Genomic DNA, 26,899 nt, shown 5'->3' with positions numbered 1-26,899 from the left:
TTTTAATGAATGCTCTGATTGCTTCCTGCGTGATTGAAAGGGGAGAACATTTTCTCTCGAAAACATTTTCAGGGTCTTAGTTAACTCTAATGGAAGCATAAAAGAGTGTATTTGTTTGGTAAAGAACCGGGTAAAAGCATTCATTTGTGCAAGATGGAAAGGACTAATCTAAAAGTAGAGGGACATCAGGCCCTTCGTTATGGTCCATTTTCTTTTTGCTTTCATGCCAGCGTTCATTTTAAAGGGCAAGGTTGTTTTTATTTGTGAAAATGGTGAAGATATACTTTCAAATGCAGCTCTCCCCAGGCTCCTGGATGGATTGCCTTGTTTCTACTTGGGGGAAAGCCTGCTGTTCAGGGGCCTCCCTTTCCCCTGAACTGCTTCACCCGTGTTCAGTGTGTCATATATCAGCCCCCTGCACATAGTCAACTGCTGGCTCTGTCAGCTAGATTATGCAAATGATATGAAAATTAAAGATAGCTGAAATAGAATGCAAATTTATAGGGACGGGTGGCAAAAAAAATTGACGAGTGGCAATATCAAGACCAGGAGCTGTATCATAACTGGAATAGAGCAGAGACAAGAGTGTGTAATTTCATGGCTCAAAGTGTCACAGATGTGAAGTGCATAGATTCAATTTGAAGTCATTGAGATTATGGTCAAATTGAGACTGTTTCTGGCGCCTGGCTTTCAGGAGCTCCTAGGCACAATAACCCAAGACATGAGGGTACAAAATAATTAACCAAAATTACTCTTCTTTCCTGGATCAGTGGTTATATATTGTATATGTTGCTGTATATGTTCTCAATAAGATATAACCTCATAACACTATTCTGTGTTTCTTATCCTTTGAAAGCCCTGTTTTAATGTGCCTACGTTGTCATGATCCAAGAAAGTTTTCTGTCTTTTTTAATGACTGTGATTGTAGTATACTTACGTATTCTGCTCTCAAGAGAATGGAAAAAGCTCCAAATGAGTTGTTTAGACATGATCATATATCAAACTTAAGTATTAACTAGCAGCTGTAGGTCTGTCTGACTGACAGGTCTGTCTGACTGACAGACCTACAGCGCCAACCCTAGAGCCTGACGTTTACAATGATGATGAAATACTCTTCATCTTTAGTTTTCATGAACTACACTGTGCTTGACTTGGATCTTTGTGCTGGTGATATTATCAAAGTTTATGACAAGTAAAAAATAAAATCATCTGGCCTTGACTGCTCTTCGGTGAGTAAAAATCAATTACAGGTGCACTCCAGCAATTTAGTATTGCACTCAAATAAAGTTGGGGGACTCGAAAATGTCAGATTAGCAAGAGATTCGTCAAAATTGAAGCAGCAGAGGTTGAGATGACATAATGCAACTTAATATCTTAATTTATTAGATCTTTCCTGACTCCTACATGCCCTTCTTTCCAAACCCACATCTCCTGCCTCTTGTCAAGCCCCAGCTGTGATAACCCCGGTGACATCACTGGTGTTATCTGGGAGCTCCTCTAGAGCCACAGAATATGTTACACAACCGTTTTTACAAGCAGCCATTTTGAAATGTCTTTGCAGGGTGAACTATGGGTAAATAATTGATAACATCAATTATGGCCCAGTTCAATTTAAGTGGGCCATTGTGCAGCTGGCTCACTTGAACGGCTGTGACACACTAAATGGAACAGGACCAGGATTGATTTAATCAGTTACACCTGTGTTTACCCTTCTATAACATGTGAATATGGCTGCTGTGAAAAGGGGCATATAGTTCTCCTTCTCATAGGAAAACTGAACTTAATGTGAAAAATAAGTGGAGCTGCCCTTTAAACGCAGGACTTCAGTAGTAAAAGGTATACAGATGTGCCTTTTACATGTGTGAATGATTGTGGTTTCATTTCCTAATTTGAAGAAAAACATTCTCATTTATCAAGAATCTCATGGTTGTAAAAGCAGGGATTCAGTATAATTTCTGCCTTATTCAACTTAAATCATGTTCATTAAATCTCTGTTGAAGAAAATAAAAGCAGCTCACATCTTTGCTCGGCTCCGTGTAATTTTCCAGTCGGCTGCACTGAATCTGTATTCGCCGCAACATCAACTGAGTGAGCTGGTGATTTCATCTCAAAACGGAGACACGACCATTGAAACTTGCCATATGCACTGGATCGTACCAAAACTACTACTATAGTTTACTACTACTCCACATAAAAAAATCTCCTGTTAATGGGATGTATTGCCGGGTAATAAAGGGTTAAGTGTGACATGCTGAGTGGGAACAAAAGGTTTACAAGCAGATTTGATTATGTAGTAAATAAACACTGAGCAAGTGCAGTCAGCCTTAACCCATCCTGTGTCAACGACATGACCAGCCCAAATCACTACAACCCGCTCACTACCCACTTTAAACATCGCAATGCTGCAGATCGATGACAAAGTAGCTCATTAACAGTTAAAGTCGTTGTCAATTCTTTCTCCCTAAAAATCATGACTTCCATTCAAAAGAGGGATGACAGCAGACGGTGTCTTGGTAACTCATTCCCTGAGCCTTTAGAAAGACGTAAATTGCTATACCTGTTCATCAAAAGTGAGATGCTGCTACGTGAATCTACGGTAAACAAATCTGCGGGCTAATAGAAATGAAGGAATAAATGCAACTTCACTCGTTATGGAAATTTTGAAACAAATCACTTCAAAATTGGATAAACTAGATACATCGCTTCGACACATAGCTTTAGAAGAATTACGCTCAAAGTAGGTTTGAAAGTTTTTGCCTAATGCATGTCATGTGTTTTCATCAAATCATCCTTGAAACTAATGTAAAAACATAAAGAAACTAATGTTAGAAAATAATGGAATGCTCTTTTGTAAAATGAAATCAAAAGCTAGTGATAATGTGCTGTTGCACCATAGATGATCAGATGTTGTCCCCAAATTGTTTAGCAAAAAGCCTAAATCCCAATATTCTAATATGAGCCGCTGAATGTGTGGAGGCAAAAAAATTGACATCCTTTGTCTAATTATAAAAAGCTTCTGACAGACATTGCAGGACTTTTCATTAATAGTAATGTTGACAAAGGGGCTCATATTAATACACTCCGGTAGAATATTATTAATGTGTGAGAGCCACATCTTTGTAAAGCGAGAGTGTATCCAGGGCCTACACCATCACTGGTATACTCATTTGTTCAACTCACTTAGTAGGGGCCACTTAAGAGAGAACATAACAATATCAAATGGGCTTAGTGAGCAGGCTATGATCATTGCACCAAACATCTCTGCAAGGCAAATAAACAGGTCCCTCTAAAGATTTCCCATAAAAGCATTTCTATATTTCGAAATGAGTCGGGGTCACACATGACCTGTTTCATATGCTATTGAATACGAGTGGTGATGTGGTACAGTGAAAATGGTCACGGTGTGCTAGTTTTTACCTATTTACTTATTTTTACATCAGTCTTCCCGTCATTACGACACCCACTCTGTGTTTTGTTAAAGATTTCCATTCACTCTCATCAATCTGAGGTCTCCGCTGTGGGACTGGGTTGGTACTACCTGTGACTTTTATCACATGTTCCTGTCTTCATCAAGCCTGTGAAAATTATTTTCCATTTGACCCGATGGGTGCTTGTGTGGGTCATCCGGAAGTTTTTTTCCTCTTTATATGTGTGTTAGACGGGTTGGATTTCCAACTGTTTGCTAACAAGTTAGCCATAGCAACTTAATAGATGATAATATATCAGCGTTGTGTTTATAGCTTATTTCGACTGCCCCCAAGTGGCCAAAAAGTTATGTAATGCAGGTTTTAAGGTGCCCTGTACACACTTAGAAATAAAGGTGCTAACCAGACCCATAAAGGATTCTTGGACTTCCTCCTCATAGGAGAACCAGTTTTGGTTCCTGGTAGAACCACCTGGAATTATTTCAGAGGGTTTGAATTTGAAACCAACATAAAGGGTTAGAACCAGCTGTGAAATGTTCTACCCAGAACCCCCTATTAATAGTTCTACAGACAACCGTGCTAGAATCCAACCACAGGGTTCCACCAATAACTTGTGTATATATACAAAGGGTTGCATCTAGAACCAACTCATGGGTTTCTACCGAGAACCTTTTTGTGTTCCGAAGCTTTCATCTACAACCATAAAGGGTTCGGACTGATTTGGTGCAGCTGAACCTGAACATGCAGAGGCCATATGTTTCTGGTGAGGCAGCAGTCTATGGGCAGAGGCAATCTGTTATGTTCTGAGTGGCTGTTGATTCTTTGTTATCTCTGTGTTATGGGATGATACAGCGGTGAGTGACAGGATAGATGGGGGTCAGGGAGTGGATGTCAAGCACCAAACGCCATGCACCTGGTTTGCAGCTTTGAAGCCCCTACACCAAGCTGCTTTTGTTGATACAGGGCATGACCCGTGGTGTCCATGATGTCTTCAAGCACAGATCTGCTCATTTCTGCTGTCTGATTTCCATCAGTGATACAACGCTGCAGCCTGTAGTGGCTTGCTTCCTGTCCACTGGAAAATACCAATTTTCTCATTTATTGCCTCAGGTTGTATTCTGTCTCTCCATCCCACCCACATTGTCCATCCCCTAGTGTTGGCTCCCACCACCAACGCTTTGACTGATTGCCCAAATCTAGCTGATAAACTCCTATAAACCGGAATTGATGCAATGCTCCTGGCACTCTGTCTGCTTTCTCCCTGTAGGCTGGACCCACATCCCAAAAGGCTTTATCTTCCAGATTCTCCAGCTGGTGACCCTTTTGTTTTAGACTCTTCCCTCATACCTGCTGGACTCCTTGCCCGTCTAGCTGTGCTGAGCGATGAAGATTCCTCTGTGGTACCTGGTGGTGCTGCTGGCGAGTCTCTTCACCCCTGGACGCGGCGACTGCCAGGGGGAATGTGTGGCCTGCGGTGTGCTCCTGCAGCAACAGCAGCTGCAGCAAGCCTTCAACACCATGGTGAGTGTGTGTGTGTGTGTGTGTGTGTGTGTGTGTGTGTGTGTGTGTGTGTGTGTGTGTGTGTGTGTGTGTGTGTGTGTGTGTGTGTGTGTGTGTGTGTGTGTGTGTGTGTCATTGTTCGTCGTCGTGAGTCACCATTGATCAGAGCATCCGCTTTGTAGTGTGTTTGCCAGTGTGGGTAAAGTGTCACCCTGATGGAGGTGTGTTTGTGTTTGTCTGAGTTATTTTCAGCCTTGATAAGAGCTTCTTACTTTGTGCACTTTGTTGGCCTGTGTATTAAGGAGTACATTTGAGGGTAGAATGAGGGTAGGTTTTCTTGTGCAATTAAGTTACATTTTTCAAAGCAGTCTCTTAAGTATTAATTTGTTCAATTTTATTTTGGGTTGTCATGATGGTCAAAGTGCTAGAAATTGTAACAGGTAAACATTTTCTGTCCATTAGAGCCAAAAAGCCTCTCAACAAATCCTTTGAAAAATATTTTCAGGTTGTAAACTTTTGAACTGGACAGGAGGAGTAAAACTAAAATAAAAGAAGAAAATACAAATAAAAGAATATAAGAAATAATACATAATAAAGGGAATATCTTTCCACTAGAATGTAAATAAATAATTTGTTCCATACTGTTAGGAAAATTTGAATGAACCGCTTTCATTTAAATGAATGAGAGAGCTGCCTTTGTTAAAGGCGGTCTGATTGCCCAGCCGTGCCAGCAGCACTGTGAGGCTGTATAGGCACAGTGGTGCTTTAAGCAAAATGCTAACATTGAAAATTGAAAATAATTTTTTTTTAGAGGTGCAATATATGGGATTAGGAGCACATCTATTGCCTCCACACAGCTCTCACCACGCTAATGGCTTAGCTGGCGACTAGAAGCTAACAGTGCTAAGAGGGCAAACTGCATCAAACGTGCTAACAGTGTTTACCTGAGGGGGAACCATAGGATGGGCGCTACGCTTTTGCAATAATGGCGTAGGTCAGGACTTGATTTTGTGGAGGGAAAAGAAAACCAAACCTCACTGTGACGCTAGAGGAAAGGTCAGGGGATCCCCAAAGTCAGTTAGCTTAATTCTCAGGGAGGTCTTGCTGTGATCAGTGATGAAACCCTCAGGGCTCAAGGGGGTCGAGCTAAAACAAAACAAATACAAACCATATTGTTTTTAGCTACACAACAGTTGCCATTTACATTTCAACAAGACAAAATTATTATTTAAAGTATTATTTCTGTCTCATAGTGAAAGGAGGATTATTTGCACGTGTAAGTATCTACGGCACTTGTGCAATGCATCGTGACCAACATGAAGATACCAGCCTCTGCACTGAAAGAGTGCGATTGCTCTCTCCGAACTTGAAACCGAAACCTACAGCACACAATCTCATTTCCAAACGGTGTGAGACGCAGCGGGTAAAAATAGTCTGTGGGCGTTCATGAATAGCTGTAGGACGGCTAATTTAGCTGATAATGATGCAGAGAAAGACAGCTGGGACCTTTTTGGGAGTTGTAATAGAACTCTGTAATTGACTGCTGCTCAGTATCATCAGCCCAGCCTTACATCGGTGACTGACACATTTTATCAGCTCCTCATTGTGTTTGCCGCTTTCCCATTGAGCCACAGATGGAATCCACTGAGCAATTCCATTGTTTCCCCCTCCAGACTGCGAGAGTGTGTGTGAAGCTGCCGGTGTGTGTATTATAATGTCAGGTCCATTGATTTATTATGTGTAGACACCTACACACTTGTGAACACATCCACACATGCACCCAGACATATACACACACGCACACACACACAGAACATTTTATAGCATCATCCTTTCCACTGACTTCACTCATTGGGCAATGCTAAAGGTAAATGCCAGCCTTTGTGTACATTTGTGCTAATCATCTGTTCTACAGCTATTATTTAAATAATTCTGAGCAGCTTCTGCATATTTTCTTTGTATATGTATTCATTTTCTTACTTTCTGTAGAGGCAATTTGATTACACAATACTGTTCGTCACTCCAGATTCAACTTAACTGTCTTTGCACACAGTATGTACCATTGCAACGAGATAGTCAAGCATCTAACAAGATCATTAATGTACAGAATGAACAATAGACCAATATAATAGACGATGATTTAACCTGATAAATAGTATGTACCGAAGAATAGGTCTGGTTTTGTTAAACATGGGATTTTGGGACCCACACAATATTCAGCCATGGACTGTATATAAGAAGTGGACGTAGTCACCGTGCAGCAAACGATTGGTTTGTGGACAGTTGTTTTAAAGCCTTGAGTTTGGGATTTTGGCTGTAGCCTTTGTTTTTTTGTCATCACAATCTTGGTTTTGGTCGTTGCCATATTGTTTTTTTTGACTGTAGTAGTCTAGGTTTTAGGGCACTCCAGCATTGGCGTCACTTTTTCTGACCCTGATATTGATGCCTGAAGTCAACCCGGTTAACAGGTTTGCCTGATCATGTCCTCTTAGCAGGGAGAGGTAGGGCACTGTTAAGATGAAGGAAGATAGGTAAGGTCGTTCTGCAGTGAATGACATAGATCATAGATCATAGATCATAGATCGATTAAGATGTCATTAGAAACCTAGAGATCTTTTATTAATGCGATGTTCATTATTCTGTGTCAATCTGGCTTGGATAGTCCACCCTATACTTGCGTATCTGGGCAGGTGGTACGTTCTAGTTAGATGAGGCTGAGAAGTTTAAATCCCAGGTTATATAACATCCCGTTTTAAAGTTTTCTGATGCCAAACCATCTCATCTGCCCTTCATATGGGGTGGCGGGACTACAGTCCAATGCCAACATTTTGAGAGTTCCGGCTTTCTACAATATCAATGGGGATGGGAACCAAAGTATGGTTGGTTAAGGTTAGGGAAGGATTGTTGTAGAGGCTGTTAAGGCAAACACTAATTTTAAGTGTGTAATTCGAGGCAAACCTAAGTCTCTTGCATGAAAGTCAGACATACTACAAGCCAATCCAGCACCAAAACCTCCACACCCTTACTCCCCTCACAGAGGGCACTATTTTTTTTGTGTCATTAAAAGATCTCAGATGTTTGGTTGAGGTTACGAGGTGGATTGGTGGTTGCAGCGTTAACATGGCTCTCATCCATTCATGTCAACAGACTCCTGAATGGCACCATAGGGTGGCCAGTTAGTATTCAAGGGTGACCCTTACTCCTGCTGTTCTATCCACTCCCTAGATACTGCCATATAAAGTGAGGAGTTTCTTCACCTCAACACAGCAACAGCCCGGTCCTGATTCGTTTTGTGTTTTAATGACTTTATTTGACGGATGGGAGAATGTGTGACAAAGGTCTCCATTCCGACTTGATGTGAGGAGTCTAACCTTGACATTATTTTTAAGTACCAGCCCTGAACTATACTCTCCTGAGAAAATAAACCCTTTGAAGCATCCTCACCGTGGAGGATTCTCACAGCCTTTTCATTCTTTGTCCCTCACAAGTATATTAATATATCACTGCGTACACACACACACACACACACACACACACATCTCCTCTCACTCATAAACTCTTCTAGATTGCTCCATTGATCTGACGTGGAGAATCCCCTGGTGTGCTCATTTCATTTACGATGGTTAATTAATTTCCGCTGATAGATTCACAGCGGAACTCCCTTTTCCCCCAGTCCTTTGATGTGAGCAGGTTTTTCGATAACAATGCAATTTATCTAATTTGTGGAAGATTTGACGAGTAAATGGGATTTGCGTCTTACCTCAAACGGAAATTTAACTCGGAGGGCAAGGAAGTTCAAGTAAACGGAGTAAGTAGAGATATGTATGCATTAGCTGTAGCCGGTTTACTATTTCTGAAGAGAAAGTAATTTATTGTGGTTTTTTTCTACATTTAAGAGCATAATGATTAATTTAGTCATACTTTAAGTGATTCGGCAGGTTAAAGTGTTTTTGACCAAAAGACAATGAACTAAAAAAAAAATTATTGATAAGATCACCGATTAGACAAACTCCAAATGTTCTTCAAATGTCCTTACCTCCACACTGGTATAGTACCATGAGTGTTCAGGCATGAAGCCCAACTGACAGGTGTGACGATAATAAGACAGGAAGGTCATTAAACCTGCAGAGAGTCAGCGGTTTTGCTCTGATGAAGTCCATTCTATACAAAAATACCATATATGTCATTTTAAGAGCAAATATATCATTAGCAGAAGTTGAAGAGCTGACCTGAAAAAAAATGGACATAATTTACCTGCTGTCCTTCAAACCAATTTGTAATTTCTTGCAATTATGTGCTGTCAATCATTTTTGCAGTACTAGATGTCACATTTACAAAATGACTTGCCATATATTACACGCCCATTAAGTCCTGCGACACATAGGCCACCCAGGTCCAGAGACTGCTCTCTCTGATTGTGTGTCTGGTTGTGGCCTGCGGCAAAGTAGTGACACTTTTCAAAAGAAAGAAAGTTCACTTCAAAAAAAGTAACTGCCTGCCATAAATTATATGCTGACCTTGGACAATATGTTCATAAACATGAACGACGTTGAACAACGTTTTGGCATCCTGAACAACAGTGTGCAACTCTGTTAAACCCCTTAAACCCCACCTATCCGTCCTGATTGACTCCTAGCAACATTTTAGCAACTTTGAACTAATTGTTTGGGTTTTCTGTCCCCTCAACTTTTGGTTCAGTCCCTCGGCTCTCATCAGCCCCACTTCTAGCCGTAGGTTCTGTCAAACCTTCGCCGCACTGAACAGCAAATAAAGTTAGCGACTAGATATTGAACATAATCCGTAATGCCGCTGCATGGTATGGCAGTGCAGTCCGGCTCGACTAAACTCTCTTGGAACCATTCCTTTTTGGGTTTCCATCACAAAAAGTTGGTTATTTTACATGGTACCTGGTTCTTGTTTTGGTATCATGGTACGGCATGGCTTGACGCCAATCACTTGGAACAGTTCCTTTTTGGGTTTCCATTAGAAAAAGTTGTGGTTTTTACCTGGTACCTGGTCTTCGAGCTGAACTGATACTAGCAACCCAGGTTTGAAAAAAAAATTCCCACAAAACTATGCACACTGCGTACACTTTAGTCTACAACGTACACTACGTACAACATGCCGTACAAGTGACAAAGTGCAGAAGGTCCAATGTCTGGTTGCAGATGAAAGGATCCAGCAAGTGCCACGTTGAAGATGATTTCACTGCAGTTTGAAGGTCAGCAATCGTAGAATCCCACTTACACTGAGAAGGTACTATCTGCAGTGGAAAACACACTAGAGAAAAGTACCTGGTACCAAACATGAGCTGAGTTGAGTGGAGCCGAACCATGCAGTGGAAGAGAGGCATTGGTGGAATAATTTAGCAGCTAAAGAGACCAAAAAAAAGCTAAAAGAAGAGCACACATTACATTACACTACACACCTATATTCATCAGGTATCCGAAACTCCAAATTGATGCTAATGTTGCTACATGTCTGCTAGGTGTGTGAAAAAGCTAACAAACTTGCTATAAGTATGGTTTTATAAGGGTGTACTATTTCAAATGTGTGTTATATTCAGCTTGTTGTGGAGTTTTGCACCCATCTGGCCACAAAAAAAACAGATTATCGAGCTTTAAGTATCTAATGTTGACAAGGAACTATAATAGGCTACAATGCCACATGGTCTGTTATGCAGTATCTTGATAAGTATAAATAACAAGAAATATAATCAAGATCAAGTCTTTCTGCGTCCAATCTCGTGTATCATGAGTCTTTTGGGGATCCTGTGATGGATTTATGCTTCTAAGAAATACAAATTCATATTTATATTTGCCATGGCCACCGTGTGTTTCGTTAGGCCCTCATGTTGCTGCTGGGGATTTAACCATTCAAATTATGTGTGACTGTCTTTTTTGATTGTGTGTCCATACCGAGAAAGCACCAATACTCTTAAATGAAGCACTAAGTGGCTCAGCGGGCGAACTAAAGAGCAGCTAAATCTACGTATTAGGTCTTCAATCGCTTCTCTGGTCTTAGAACTGGTTGCCACTTCAAACTATCCACAGATGACAGGGCTAGAAACATTTGAACATTCAGAATTTTTGCTCATTCTCTGGATTAATAAATTAGAGAGAATTCTTAAATGAAATACCTTAACACGTGCCTCTCTCCTCTCCCTCTGCAGGTGTGTTTGCTGGAGTGTGAGGGTCACGTCTCCTCTTCCCTCACATGGGAGGTGTGTCAACGTGCCGTGAAGCTGTCGCGCCATCCCGCATTCTCTGAGGGGGGCGCTCTGTTCAAGAGGACGGGAGAGGAGCTGGAGCTGACCTCTCTCGAACTGAACTCTGACAGTGAGCTGCTGCAGTCGGCTGCCGCAGAGGACTACGCGGAGGGGGAGCGGGACGAGGCACCCTTTGAGCAGCGCAGTGTCCAGTATGACTCATCGCTGCTGGAATCCTCTGAGGAGGGGGAGGGCCTGCGGGGCCCCGATCTGAGTCTGGCAGACAGAGAGAGGAAGCCGAGGGAGGAGAGGAACGCGGGGAGCAACAGCCAGCGGGAAGGGCTTAGCGAGGACGAGGGTTCGGAGGCCGTCACCTTGTCAAAGCGCTTTGGCGGCTTCCAGAGGGGGCGCCACGGATACAGGAAGCTCATCAGCTCACCCATGAGGCCCCTACAGAAGCGCTACGGCGGGTTCATAGGCGTTCGGAAATCTGCCCGCAAGTGGAACAGTCAGAAGCGGGTGAACCAGCTGCTCAGGCAGTACCTGGGCATGAGGAGGAGCAGCCGCAGCGGCAGGTTCAACAACGCACCTGTAACTCGGGTTTGGAGGCAAAACCAACTGTAATCTATATCCGTTTGCTCTCGCCACCCCAGTTACCTCAACCAATCATGTTTTCAGCAGCTCACACAGCAGTCACCAGAAGAACAGACTCCACCATCTCACCGCATCTCTCTTTGTGTCTATAAGTAACAAGGAAAGTTTTTGACCGTGATGTCCTTCTAATCAAGCTCATACCATTCTGTGAAATAAAAGATTTAGAGAAGTGCAATCGAATATATATTTTTGTGTGTCGGTGTAAGAAAGGGGCCAAATGAGATTGGAAAACTTCACCAGAGGTGAGACCTGAGGGCGTGACATTTAAAATGCACTTTCATGCATGTGTGGATGGATGCGTTATTTGCACTATGTGATATGAGAGCTGTGACTAATGTCCGGCCCTCATGTAATGGACATATTTGTTGCTACATAGGTTTCCCCTTTTAAAAAGGCATTTTGGTACGAAACAAAACACAAACTATTATTATTAGTACTATTATTATTATTATTATTACATTTTCAGATGGTTCAGTCAGATGGTTGGACAGTACTAAAGCACTAACTGTTAATTACTGATATAAGATAATTTTCTGCTTAAGGAACTTAATTAAATAAACACAATAGATGTGAATTTTCTTTAAACTGAGAGTTAGGGAAATCGATGCGAACCAAAGAGAACCAAAACTCTGGTTCTCTGCTATTAAAAAAAAGCATTGTCCCCATTGCTTCCTTCTGAGTTTTGACCAAAATCATTTATTTTTCCTTTCTTTTGTATTCTTATTTTGCCCATTTAGTATGGGGCTATCAATGTAAACCCTACAAGTGTTGACTTTCTCTCCAGGAAGCAGCAGGTTGGCAGGCTCACTTGGGCTCCTCTCAGTGGAACAATACTGTCCTCTAGTGTTTGTAGAACACACATGTTGCCCATTGGATACTGACTGCCGTGTAATATTCATGGAACTCTTAGGATTTTTTTTTGCAATTACAGTGAAATCATAACTAACATGATTTTATATAATATGATTATAACACACTAGATGTTAAACATAAAGAAACACTTTGGCTGATACTGATCAGAAAACTCCTGAAATATAGAGAAAACTTAAGTCTATAATTCCTTTATTCTCCCAGTATTAGTAGTGTCAGTATATTTGCTGATCATCTAAGGGACTGTACAAACAATATTTTTGTGGGGATGGGGGCTAAACCTTATAGTTCCCTTTTTATAAATGCAAAGCCTCCAGTTATTAATATTTTCTTTGGACCCCCCCATTCACTGAAAATAAAAGCTACAACGCTCCCCTTCCATGGTCTCAAGAAAAAAAAAAGAAGAGCAAAACTCTTAGTAGAAGAGAATTGACCCTTCACAAAGTCCTGCCCTCAAATGCAGACTGGCAAATCATAGAGGAGCGCGATTTTTAAATGTTGTTCATGTTGTTCTGGCTGGTTAAATGGATATGGAGCTAGTACTGGTTAAAACGTTGTGTTATAGTGATGCTTGCTACCCGGGCGATACAAAAACGTTTCTACACAAAACCCTGTGGAGCCTAACATTAGCATTAACTAGCATTAGCACTATTATGCTAGGCTAGCTACAGAAGGTATACTGAATGTATACACATGATGCTGCTAAAGCTCTTTAATGAAGTCCTACCCGGCTTTACAGGAACAGTTTTATTCCTTCATTTTGACTGTGATCTGTAGCTTTAGCTTCAGTTTCTATCTTTTTAACCTGTGTTCACTGCTGAATCGGTTTGACAGCCTGGATAGATCCTTCAAAAACATATAATAGACCCCGTTTGTCTGCATCTCTCTTTTGTTTTTCAAAAAACTAGAAACATGTATTTCTTCAGGGAGTGCAGTTAGTGGCAGTGTGGGTTCTGTGGTAACAGCAGCAGGGGGCAAAGCTTGGCGAAGGGTCGATTGTAGTGAAAAGTGCATGTCAGCTGTGGTCATAATTATACAGAATAACACATTTCTGCTTGGGTGAAATTATGTTAATTTTGTCATTTTTGCCCATCAACACATTTTCCTACACTAGCAGGTCACATACATTCTTTTACATCTTAATAGTGTTTCAGTGTTTATAAGTGTTTGATTACAAGGTGTAATAATGTATGCGTATGAGTGCGTGGGTGATTGCAGTGTGACTGTGCACGTGCATGTGTGCATTAAATGAAATTTGTGAATACAGTGTACATTTCAGACTACATTTCTTACATTATACCATTGTTCTGAGTCTTCATACAAAATGTGTATAGAGAAAACTACAATAAAACAGTTTGCTATTTCTTTTGTGGACTGTCATGCAGAAGGAAAAAAAGCAGTACTGAACACTTTTCAAATTCTCAGTGCTTTTTAATTTGTGTTTGACAATATATTTACTCTTTTTTTTTTTTTGTTTATTGCTATGACAAACTCATTTCCCTAATGCTAGTCCCACTGCCATGACTCCATAGCTTAAAAACCATTAACACTGGTCGTATGCCAACACGCGGGCAGGAAGGAAATAGGAACTTGGTTGAGTCGAACCAAATATAGCTTATTCTTGTGAGTTTATGTTCCAACAAAGTGCCAAAAAACATGAATTAAAAAAAAAAGAAAATAGAATCTGCCCAATAAAAGGGCGGAACGAGACGATAAAAAAAAAAGGTATAAAATACTTGTACGTAACTCAGAGCACACAATATAATGTACATCATAACCACTGTTTAACCACTGGAAGAGAGGATTGGAATAAAGAAAACAGCCAAGTAGCAGTCTAATACAGTGGAGCTACAAGGACAGTAATATGAACCTTTGGATAAAGTACGGGAGTATTGTAGGCTTAGCACATCACATGGTCAAAGTCAGTCAACAGTTAGCACCATCGCAGACTTCAGTTTTCAGGATCAAGTTACAAAGATACAGAAAAGTCCATTTGCATTTCTTTAGGAAAGGAAAAGGTTGAGGCTACATCCACACTAATACCTCCGTGCACACCAGCGTTTCAGCACCTTTTCTAGATGTGAGCTCCGAACATACTAACACACCTGAAAACAAATATCACACAAAGTTTCATGTACGCTGTGTGTGTGGGTCCCAGTGTAAACAGGAAGAAGACTGTCTACTCTGCGGTTTGAAGAACAGCGATGGCGAAAAGTAAGACCAGAGATTTCTTTGCTTGGATCCATTGGCAGAAAAAAAGATAACGTTAATAAGTATGTTTTCTTTAGTGTGTAATCACCCGAAAATAATGTGTCTTTTTCACAGAGTCCGCCATGTTTCTACAGTAATGGACAAACCAAACTATGGCTCTAGATAGGTCCGTTCATTTTTTCACATTGCTATGGCCACCATAGTTCCAGACGCTTGGCACAAGGGGAAAGTTTAATTTCGTTGCAATCTGCAACCTCACCACTAGATGACACCACTAATTATAAATACAAGGCGGTCAAGTTGGTAGAAAACATAGATCAAACAGAGTCGTTGCCAAGCACGTGTTGTTCATTTTTTTTATCTGGAAATAGGTCAAGTTCAGGGCTTAACTTGTGCCGGATCTTGGCAGGAACAGGATCCGGGACCTCACAGGTTTTTTTACTGCCTGTGTGTCGATACCTATTTGCACAGATCCTGTAACTCTGCGCTATAAAAGTCGAAAAATGATAATATGATTAAAGCTAAGCAAGTGTTTTGTGCTGTGAATGGTGTAATGAGTACGGCTAAATTAGGGGGGTGAAGAAGTTGGTGCGGCGCTGTCCACAGTACTGAAACTGAGTGAAGGTGATCCAGACAGACAGACAGAACTCAAAATAATTGTACGTAGTTGTAAATACTATTTTCGACCCAAATTCCATTTTCCCACCATTGCAACACTCCACATGACAGAAGAAAAAAGACAGAGATTTACAAATTAAGCACCGTGACTTGTCTTGTGATGGGGCAAGACAAGTCAGGGATGAGATGTTGTAACTGATTAGACCCCATAAGGAAGTGAACGTGGTTTTGTTTAAACATTCTTCATTTTTAGTGAGTTGATAACGTCAGAGTAGCGTGGAGGCCAAGCGTAAAACCTAGCACAAGTTAATGTTTTTTAGATAAAAACGTATTAGTGTGGATGTAGCCTGAAAGTTAAAAACAGAAGTGTTGCTTTTCTTGATGGCTCTCAGGCCCTGATTTATATCCTCTTTTTGATAAAAGTCTCTTTTTTTATCACTCATCCATCCATCCACGTCCTCGTGTCTTTCACACTCCCTCTCTCTCTCCCTCTCTATCACGCAGCAGTCTTTAGTCAGGGAAGCGCTGGCAGGCCTTTTTCCAGCGACAGGCGGTGCACCACTGATCCTTGCGCTCCACTCCATACACTTTGCGGCACTTTTTGGCCTCCCCGCGACCCTTCCTGCAGATACAGAGACACAAATCATGTGGATGAGAGGTGATGTGAGAGGGCAAAGGAAAAGGAGTGGGTGCAGAGATGCAAGCTTGATGTGATCAATTTGTATCCAATATGAGACTAAGAGAAAAGAGACTGATAACAAATAAAGAGAAGATTGAATCCATGTGATGGAAATGTGATTTGACAGCAGCAAAGGGGGTGATAAAATGACAACCTGGAGAGGAAAGATAGTGGACAGAGGATGTGAGCACCTAGATCAATATAGATTAGATTAGGTTTTTTTAGCATTAGTCAGACAAAACCAAACATTTAATGAATTTCCATTGTTGTCAGTAAATACATTTAAGTTGCTCTTGTTTTCTGGTTCAATCAGGGAAGGAACACAAAAGTGCTACCTTTTTCTGAAATATTATAAAAATGATTAATGCTGCGATGCAGCTCAGCAAAATATGATTGGCTTTTTCCAATCATAATAATGATATTACTACTACTACTACTACTACTACTACTACTACTACTAATAATAATAATAATAATAATAACTTCCTAATCCTTTAACTTTGACAAAACTTTATTATACAAGCAAAACTAATGACATCCCTATCAGCTGAACAAACATTAGCATTCTTTCACTCGGAACTAAAATGTGACAGCATTATTTTTTCCCCTAAGCGTGTTCCCATCGGCTATTACTAATGTGCTGTGATTGGCTAGTACCCGTTGCCTAGACTGTCCAGCTAATTTTGCCAAAAGGAGCATTTTGCCTTCAGGGCTTTATGCCAGAAAGGGTTCATTTTAACCCAATCCATGATCTTTTCTTGAACCTAACCTACTAGGTTTGTTGCCTAGTAGGTTAGGTTAGATTAGAGTTTTTTTCTCTAATCAGTGTACCATGAAAGTGGGATTAGCAAAATAGCTAGCTAGATTACTAGCCAACTGCTAAATGAGACAATATTCTTGAACGATTCATCCACAAATTTTTGTCACAGCGTAGGAAAGCTCTTTGCCATCACCAGATGAATGACAACTTTGTTCGGGTCATTTTCCATAACCAGTGTAGCATGAGAGCATGGTGGGATTTGTAAATTTAGCTAGCTAACAATCCTGCCGCTAATTGAGGGAAGTTTAACAGCTTCATCCACACCAAAGACTCTTATCCAAGCTCTTGTCACATCATAGCAAAGCACATTGCTATTGCCAAATAATCTACTAAATCATAGCACAGTATTACTAGCCAGTACTAGCCAATCACAGCACAGTAGGGCGGGTCTAGGCGGAAAACTCTGGAGGCAAAAAATAACGCAATGTGACGTAAACATTACCTGCTAAACATCAGTATGTTAGCCTTTACCTCAAAGCAGTGATGTGCCTAACTAAGTTCATCCTCATGGAGCCACTAACATATGACTCTTTGCTGTTTTTTAATTTTAATAGTTGTTAAAAAGTAGAAGTCAAGACATTGAACAGGAAGAAAACCTCACCTGAAGGAGCAGTGAGTGCGGGAGGGAGACACACTTATTGGCTGCAGCCGGTTCTGTTGGAGCCACTGTTCCCCGACACTGACAGACCGAAAGCGAGGTTTGACAACCTACAGAGATACACAACCACAGATAAAGTACGGAATGGAGAATAAGTCATGAAAGAGGCAGAAAATGTTCTAATGTTAAATGGTGAGAGAGCCTTAATGATAGACAAGCTGTCAGGCAGGTAAACAAACAGACACATATGAAGACATAACAGGACAAAAGACCCACCGGAGTGTTACTGTGGCCAGAGACGGAGGTGGAGGGGGTCCAGCCCTGGACGCCGGGGCTTCTTGGGGCCACAGATACCTGGACGGGGCTACAGGCCTGGATGGAGTAGAAGAGAAGAACACATGATTCATCTTAAAAATAAAGGTTCCAAAAACGTCTTGCTGTTTGACCCAGAACCATTTCTTCAGAAGGGTTTTTAAGGGTACTTTGTAAGACTAAGGGTTACATTCATTATCATTTTCCTCCATAGAACCCTTTTTGGAAGAAAGAGTTCTTTAAGGATGGTTGAAAGCACGTTTTTTTCCAAAGGGAACGACTAAAATCCAGCCCACACCCACCCAAAAACTGTTATTGGGAACCATGCTTGTTGATTGTTTTAGGGTTCTAGATCAAACCCTTTGAATATAAATGTGTTCTAGATAGAACCCCCTGGATAGGTTTAAGCTGACAACCTTAAATCATAAAGGGTTCTCTGTAGAACCCCCTGTATGGGTCTAAGATACAACCCTTTAATTATAAAGGATTCTCTGTAGAACCTCCTGAATGGGTTCAAGATAAAACCGTAGAATATGAAGAGGTTCTCTGTCCCCCTGGATGGGTTCAAGATGAACCCCTTAAATTGTAAAGGGTTCTCTGTAACTGGCCTCGATGGGTTCAAGATGAACCCCTTGAATTGTAAAGGGTTCTCTGTAGAACCGGCTTGGATGGGTTCAAGATGAACCCTTTAAATTGTAACAGGTTCTCTGTAGCACTGGCCTCGACTTAAATTGTAAAGGGGTTGTCGGTGGAACACCCACCTGGATGAGTTCAAAATAAATCTAAGAGTATATCTGTAGGACCATAAACTGGCTGATATATTTTCCATAGTAAAAGTAAGGAAGTTACATTTTTGGTACTGGACAAAAAACATGTTCAATGATAATCTGGCCACTTAGTGGCAGCAGAAACAACCTATAATCAGTTAATATGACTTATTAACACAGCCAGCAGATGCCCCAATTATACTTATTATATTATACTTTACACCGGTTCCCTGTTGGGTTCAAGAAACTCCAACACACAAATTTGTTACTTTGTCATGGTCCTGGGGTTTTTCTTATAGTCTTTCTTCCTATTTGATTGTCTGATCCCCTGAACCCTGATCAGTTAATCCTGTCCCTCATTAGTCCTGCACCAGCTTCACCTCCTGCTCACCTGTTCTCACTTCCCAAATTAGTCAGTCACTAATATAACACCTCTTTTCCTCTGTTGGTTTGACTTTGATGCTTTATTGAGTTGTGTTTGCTTGCGCTTTGCCAGCTGTTTGCAGACGTCATTTCCAAATTGTAATAACGAATCAATTCATGGCTTTTCTACCCAGTTGCTGTAACAAACAGCATCCAAAATGTCACACATTAAATGGTCTTTTCCTGTGAACTTGTTTTCCATTACCTCTGTCCTATTGCTCCTTCCTGTGCAACGACTCTCATTTACCCATGCTGCTGCCTTCCTAGCACCCCATCCCACAGCGTAAAGTGAGAATATTTGCTGAAATTGCACTAATATCCGCACAAAATGACCAGATTATAGTGAGTATCCACTGGATTAATGCGGTTGCCTGGATCAGAAAAAATTAAAATATGCCAGTGTGAGTTCAACCGCCGGGGTCAGGCATTTCAAACCACAAGCCTCCAGCAGCCATGACACCCACGCAAACAAACGCTGCCCCATCAGCAGCCCTGACCCACAATTCAACCCACACTCATGCTTAATCAGGATTCCCACATCCCTGAGAAAGTTAAAGACAAATGTGGTCCAAAGAATGAACAGAGTTTTACATCTGTATCATATAGTAGAACATGCAAAAAAGGGACATTGTTCAAAAAGTATGCATATCGAATAAGTCCTTAGTGGGCACACATGTTCATTGGGTCCTAACCGCTGTACATAACTACACTGGGAGATTCCATGTTGTGTTTTTCTGTCTTTTACAGTCTGGTGAGAGTCTAGACTCTTTGGAGGGGGAGAACGCTTACTCTCTCACTGTCACAAAGCATCCATTTACAGCCTCCGTGGTGCAGGGTAAATGCAGGTCACCAGTGAAATGTGCTGCTTTGTGATGCATAAACAAAGTTGTAGCTCATTGGCTCGTTAGAGGGGGTATCTGCATTGGGGGGGTTGCTGGGGAAGAAGGACCTATGAAACAACACCACAAACACGTGACATGAAAAACTGCTGCACAGAAACTCTGTTAAAATTGAGAGAATGTCCTTTGAGATACTTAGTAGACGTAAGAAAAAAAAAAGGTAAACAAAGGGGACGGCACATGGTTGTCCATACTGGCATATTTCATTTACAGAAAAACATTAAGGATTAAAAACGATAAATAAAAACACATGAAATCAGATACTATATACATGGAAAAGATAACTGAATTTGGACGACAGGAAACTGCGATGTTTCGGAGCATAAATTCCTGCATTCGCACGCTGCCTCCACGTCTGACATTTAATAATTCATGCTAACAAGAGCTGTGCTGTCTCCTTTCGTCGCTCTCAGATCTAACCAGCCTCTGCTCGCTTGCAAAGAACACTGGGAAGTAAACAATTATTTATTGAAAATAAGGATCTTAAATGCCAATGTGAAAACAGGTACTTTGTGCCGAACACTCAATATGACCTAGAAGAATCTCTCATGTTAGATGGATTGAGTGTCTTCTCAGAATACATTTCAGCCTGCAAACAGCTTTTAGACATTAACAAAGCATTACAAAAGTCCTGATTCAAATTGGGACTAATTACATTATTTTCGGCTGGTTAAGCTCCTACACTGCACTAATCAATCATCTGCTCAGTCATATGAAAAGGAAAGTGATGTTCAAAAAGATATTTATCAGCTGTGGTCTGGAGGGAACCTCTGTCATATGTTATAAGCTAGATGTGACGATGTTTAGCATATCTTAATATAATATTTTGTAATTCTGGGAAAAAGAACCCACTTAATGATCTGTTTCAAAGAAAGGAAATTAAGACTGTTGTAACAATTTCCTGAAACTACATCCACCTACCAGCACCTCTAAAGCTCACTGTTTAACAAGTTATATTTGCACAAAAACGGAAGTGAAAGGAATCACATGTTGTGGTGTTATGTGGGTTATTATGCGTGGGACTCTTTCCTGTGCAGCTGACCGATCGCCGTTGAATTGCATTCTCATGGTGACAACATGACTCCAGCTTTTAGAGTTTAGAGCTGGTAGATGACTTTTGTAACCTTTGGACAGAGTCTTTATGATAAGCTAGGCTAACTTGTTACCACTCTTCAAGAAAAAAAAAGTTTAATGAACAAATTATTTCTTTATTTAAATGTCAAAAACACTATTAGTATTCAAAATTATTGTTAAAAACCATGGGCTGTAGTTGTAATCCTTAAATTTGGTATTGTGCTTTTTAACAAAGTGGACCTCTTTTGATATATTGTTGGTATTTATATTTTATTTGCTGACCTTTTTTCAAGAAATACTGTAATTTCAAAATGATTGTGGTCAGTCAAGAGGACTCATTGGCTCAAGAATAACTTATTTATTTCCCTTTTGCACCCACTGTTCCTGCCATTACATGACAGCCATCACAGTCAGCAGGCCGAACACTCCCCAGAGACCAAGAGAGCAACACGGCTGCACCCACCTGATAGAGATGCTCTGAGTGGATCTGCCAGAAGCTGCTGGGGGCCGACTGGCTGAGCGGACTCGGCCTGCTCGGGCCGGGCCCGGAGCTGGAGTTGGATCTGGGTCTGTGAGCTGGGGGGATCTGGAGCCCAGAGGGAGGAGGGGAACCGCAGGAGGCCCAACTGAGATGGGAGGACGAGGCCTGGCCCAGTGCCTGTTCGGAAGGTGCTGGAGCCGGAGCCGGAGACAGAGATGGAGCTGGAGCTGAAGCTGGAGCTGAAACTGGAGCTGAAGCTGGAACTGAAGCTGGAACGGAGCTGGCGTCCAGGGTCTCACAGGAGATCTTGGTGTAGTAGAAGTCCTCTTCTCTCTGGGACTGATCTGACCCACTGCTGTGTGTGGCAGACGGAGGGACAGACCAGCGGACACGGAGGGTAAAAAGTGTGAGTGGTTGGTTCGGACCTTTACTCCAACAGGGATATTCCTACCTCTATAATAATAGATACACCTGGATAATTCCTTTATATTCTTAAAACGACAGACGAAAATCTTGAAATTAAAACTACATTTAAGTGATAGTGATGAAAAAAAAAAAAAAAAAAGTAACCCTCTGTTTCCAGAGCGGCGGTCTGCTATCCTCCCCGGCTAAAAACACGTTTACGTGTGCAGGTACTCTTTAACTACCCTGGGCAATCATTTTTTTTAAGAGGAACATAAGGTTAAGCCCCCTCTGCAAAATCAATACACAATATTATTTTTCTACAGTCCCCAATCATTTTAATATCTAAACCTGAACTCAGTTATTGTAGCAGCACCGGTATTTGAAACATTCCAAGCCATGTCCATCTTTAATAGGGACACAACTGATTGTAATCTGGTAAATCCAACTCACCCCAGATGCAGCACACGGATATGTCTTTTTATTCCAACTGAAGACGTGAGCACCTTGCCACAGCTGGGCCACAGACACTTATACACACCTCTGAAGGAGCTCTGAGAGAGAGAGAACGCAGCACAGGTGAGGTACAGGGACAGGAAATCAAGAGAAATGCACAGAGAGACACAAAGTAGAGAGAGAAAACAGTGTCAGTGTTCCATCACAATCTTCCTTTGCTGATTCTAGAGGCCTCTGATCAACATATACAGCTGTGTACCTTTGGCTTTTTGGCATTGAGCTCCTCCCCCTGCTCCAGCTCCATCTGCAGGCCTTCATCAGGGCTGCTGTCCATCTCAGCGACGGACGGCGAGGGGGCGGGACTCACGTTGCCGTGGTCCCAGCTCCAGTAGCCGCTGCTGCCGCTGTCAGAGAGCTCGCCGCCGCCACACTCCATGTCGGCTGTGGAAGACGAGCCGGCTGGAAAGCAGGAAGTCGGTTTTCAGAAACAACCTAGTCAACCAAGCCTTGTCAGATGTTCTCTGCTCCTTTATGACTGAAATAGAGACTGTGCATTAGGGACCGCTCTCTGCTGCTTTCCACTCTGCCCATTCTACAGAAGACAGCAGGTGTCTCACACTGTGTGTTGTCCCGTTGTTTCAGGTCCTCTTTACTACCTAAAGGCTCTGTTTCATGTTTACTGCTGTTTTGTTTTTCCCCTTGCCAAAAAAATCTTGAATAGCAAGTAATCTTTTTTTGACTTTTCTTACTGTAATTAATGTTTTAAAGGGAAAGTAGAACCAGTAGTAGCCACTATATCAGTCATGCATGTCTGTTTTTTGATCTTGTAGTAAAGCAGGATTTTCACAAGCAATTCTTACTGCAAAAGTTTTCAACTTTAAAATTCATAAGCGATAAATCACACCTTGCTCAATTCAATCCAATCAGTGGTTTTAGTTGTTTCTTGGTCTGGTATGACCGGCAGCTTATGGTGGCTAATATTAGGAAAACTTAAAACATGCATTGTTCAAGGGACACAACAGGTGAATAAGACAAAATGAACTACTAGATATCACCATTGAACTTCCCAAGTTGATAACTTACTTTAAGAATTTTTTTTAGTATTTCAAGTAGTAACTTTTGATGAATCTGGGAGAAATCTACGGACGCATATAGAGAAAGTAAAAATAAAATAGTTTATATAGTAAGTTTATATTTGCTTTGGCCCAACTGTTTGTTTTACTGCATGAAGCAGCTTCACAATTATTATTTTATGTTATATACTTTTTTCTTTATGTTACCTATAGCTTTTGTTACTTACTGCTTATTTTGAAATATTGCTTTGCCAACAGAACTTCTATACTGAATCAGGCTTTTGCAAGGCTTTCAGTCTACTACTGCATTCTGAAAGCAAGGTTATAACTAATAATAAGGCACCTTTTACAAAGGCTTTATAAGCTGTACTACTGTCTTTGTTATAGATCAATCATAAGACATTAATAAGGCGTTTTTTTGGTTCACACAACTACAGACATGGTAATTAAATCCCTTTATTAATGACTTTATAACATTTAGAACTGCATTTTTATTAAATAGAAAAGACAACCAACCTGGCAACTCAAAGGTTTTCTTGACCATGGCTTATAAATGATTTATAAAACATTAATACATGTTTTGTTTATCACTAATAAAGTCATCAGTGACAACTTATAAGCCCCAGAAAGTGTAAACAGTAGAGACACTGGTGAGGCTGTGTGTCGGTATGAGGTGATACAGACCTGGTCCTGGATCTGTCTGTGGAGGGCTCTGGACTACCGGGCTGCAGGACAGACTGGTCAGAACCATGGCCGCCATGATCTCGTCCATCTCCACTGACTCCGGGCTGCGGAAACTAGACGCAGCACACACACAAAAAAAATCTCCTTTAGACTCTCTTGTGTGACGAGGTCCAGCCCATCACACACACTGTCCCCCATATCCCTCACCAGTACGGGGCCTCTCTGGTCGCTGACCCGTTGCTGAGGTGCATCGTGGGTGCCGCGGTTTGCAAGGGAGCAGCCGGATGGGTCCAGCCTCGCTCTGCCTCCCTCTGCTGCAGATGGACTGATGTCGTGTTCTTGTGATGCTGGTTCTCCACGAACGCTTTCTCGGCCTGCACAAACCTCTGTGTGCACACCTTTAGTGATAGGTAATGAAATAAAGTTAAAATCTTAATTAATATCTAAAGCAGTTTTTGTTCCAACGCTACACTCCCAGTCGGTAAATGAATGGAAATGGACATTGAGTAACCCAGACTCTGCCTTATTTGGGTCAAGCAGTTTACACAAGTCTCTCTGTTGACCATGAATAAAGCAGTTAATGGAATGTTTCCTGTCCATCTGTGGCGTCCTGCATGCAGCAAGCACAACCTCCCAGTATGACAGTGGGAAAAGGATGTGGGTGCCAGCTTCTGACCAGGCAGTGCATTACGCACAACGCAGGAGCAGGAAATGATCATACATATGGTGACACTCTTCCTTTTTCTTTCCCTTCCTCCTCCTATCATCAAATAATAACCAACATATTGCCTCCTGGTGACCGCTATATTTACATGTATTTATCCAAAAATGTAAATGAATGAATAGATAAGATGGTTGGATGATTGACGCAACAAAAACACATTCATGGTCTGCGTTGACTTGTATTGGGAGTCTCTCTTGTCCCTCTCTCCCCGTCCACTCACCAGAGTCCGCTGCTTGCCGGGCCCTGCTGGGCAGACTGCCGTCCCGCCTGGTCCTGATCCGGCTCTGTCCTCGGGTCCCATAGCTGCCACGGTGCTGCTGCACACAATGAGGGGGACTCAGCACGGTGTCACACCTCCCTGCAGACGAGACACCAGAGACACCAGGGACGAGATGAGATTTGAACCAGTCTAAAATACATGACTGCATTGGAAAAAAATTCCACAGCAATGCAATATGCATTAAAATGCTTATTAAAGGGGTTCTCCGGCAAGACAGTATTGCACTTCTATTTTGTTAGGGTACTAAAGACAGATTTGAAAAAGTATGCTCAGTAGAGGTATATATATCTAGCTTCAAAACACTCAATCCTACATTTCCCACCATGCAACTCAAGAGCATCTTTCCTTCGAACCTCTCTGCCTCCTAAATGTCCACTTTTTCGAAGCCCACACCGCCAGTTTGTCTCAAACACAAGTAACAGATAACCCTGACGACTCCTCCTGGTTAGTAAACTGAAGATCATGTGTAAAAAGTGCCCTCTTTAAACTGTGTGTTTAAATCATCTTTATATTCACCGTTGATGTAATATTTAAACACCCTCCCTCTTAAAAGCATTAAGCGAGAAAGGTTAAAGATTATTTCCAAACAGGAAGGTCATGCTCAGAGTGAACAGCGGCACCAAATGATAAACGTTAGGCCTTCTCTGCTGAATAAATAAATTGATCTAAACTGTGAGTAGGACTCATTCCATCTTGGATCTATCTGCCTGACAGTGCAGAGCAAAAACACCACAGGGGATTTGAAAATGATTGCAAGAATTTGAAGTGAGCACAGATTTGTGGGCGGACCAACATCTTGCTGTAGTTTTGTTGTCTATTCTGATAAAGTATTAGCCTGATAATGGGTTCCCAGCAAGATCTGACCTTTGTGTGCATCCACTTTGACCTGACGCCCATAGAGGTAGAATGGGGTTAATGCTGCATTCAGGGCAGGTGGGAATAATGCTGATGAAATGGTGGAATGGCTCTAAACAGTGATTTCTGCAGCATTCACCATCCATGATTTACTATGCTTTGAGTACTGTGTCAACTTTAGGCTATCCAACTCAATGACTGGGGTTTTCTGAAGAGTCTGACCAGCCGATTCATAATGAAACCCCATGTTTCAAATCACATGCAAAGGTAATTGGTTGAAGTCATAAAACACATACCAGCTCATGTTACAGCAAATTAATAAATGAAAAAGTAATTATTTGATCAGTGGCAAGGATGCCAAACCATTTTCTTCCCTCAGATGTAAGGCTTTTTTTTTTTGTTTTATACTGTTGAATATAATATAAAGCAAACAATTTTCAGATGTTGCTTTGAACTCTGAACTGAGCCTTTGCAGACTTGCTACTAACAGATAATAATAATTCATAATACTAAAAATACTTCTAATAATAATAATAATAATGATTGTTTTGTTGATAATTGCCATCATCATCTGTTTGTTTTCATTTTTACACATACTAATAGCATTAGTTGTTAATATGAATATTATGATGAGAGCAAGGTAGTTCTCCAATCAGAGGGTCGGTGGTTCGATACCCGGCTTTGGCAGTCGATGTGTCCTTGGGCAAGACACTTAACCCCAAGTTGCTCCTGAAGGCTTGCCATCGGTGTGGACTGGATGATGAATGTTAGTTAGAGTCTGATGGTGGCACCTTGATGGTAGCCTGTCATCAGTGTGTGAATGGGTGAATGATATGTAACATACTACTGACTGTAAGTCGCTTTGGATAAAAGCGTCTGCTAAATG

General features: G+C 41.4%; 2 protein-coding genes across 4 annotated transcripts in view; one reads left to right on the top strand and one right to left on the bottom strand.

Moving 5' to 3' along the window:
- The first annotated feature begins 4,808 nt into the window (after window positions 1-4,808).
- On the top strand, window positions 4,809-11,757 carry pnocb (prepronociceptin b). Its single transcript, XM_054618991.1, has 2 exons — window positions 4,809-4,946; window positions 11,098-11,757. Exons 1-2 carry the CDS (start codon window positions 4,809-4,811, stop codon window positions 11,755-11,757), a joined length of 798 nt encoding a protein of 265 aa, XP_054474966.1.
- A 2,207-nt stretch (window positions 11,758-13,964) lies between these two features.
- znf395b (zinc finger protein 395b) overlaps window positions 13,965-26,899 on the bottom strand; it is a 16,868-nt gene continuing 3,933 nt past the window's right edge. For 2 of the 3 annotated variants that reach the window (XM_054618540.1, XM_054618541.1), the window contains 9 exons: window positions 25,099-25,236; window positions 24,362-24,552; window positions 24,155-24,267; window positions 22,657-22,856; window positions 22,395-22,495; window positions 21,522-21,894; window positions 17,860-17,955; window positions 17,587-17,693; window positions 13,965-16,108 (listed from right to left, as the gene is read on the bottom strand). In XM_054618540.1, coding sequence (XP_054474515.1) covers window positions 15,997-16,108; window positions 17,587-17,693; window positions 17,860-17,955; window positions 21,522-21,894; window positions 22,395-22,495; window positions 22,657-22,856; window positions 24,155-24,267; window positions 24,362-24,552; window positions 25,099-25,179 — 1,374 coding nt within the window. In that variant the 5' untranslated portion in view covers window positions 25,180-25,236 and the 3' untranslated portion in view covers window positions 13,965-15,996. The remainder of the gene's footprint in view (window positions 16,109-17,586; window positions 17,694-17,859; window positions 17,956-21,521; window positions 21,895-22,394; window positions 22,496-22,656; window positions 22,857-24,154; window positions 24,268-24,361; window positions 24,553-25,098; window positions 25,237-26,899) is intronic. The other variant, XM_054618542.1, reaches the window with a different exon arrangement.

Source organism: Anoplopoma fimbria, chromosome 18 (genome assembly GCF_027596085.1).
Source record: "Anoplopoma fimbria isolate UVic2021 breed Golden Eagle Sablefish chromosome 18, Afim_UVic_2022, whole genome shotgun sequence".
Lineage (NCBI taxonomy): Eukaryota > Metazoa > Chordata > Actinopteri > Perciformes > Anoplopomatidae > Anoplopoma > Anoplopoma fimbria.
This window is presented reverse-complemented; position numbering and strand designations above follow the sequence as displayed.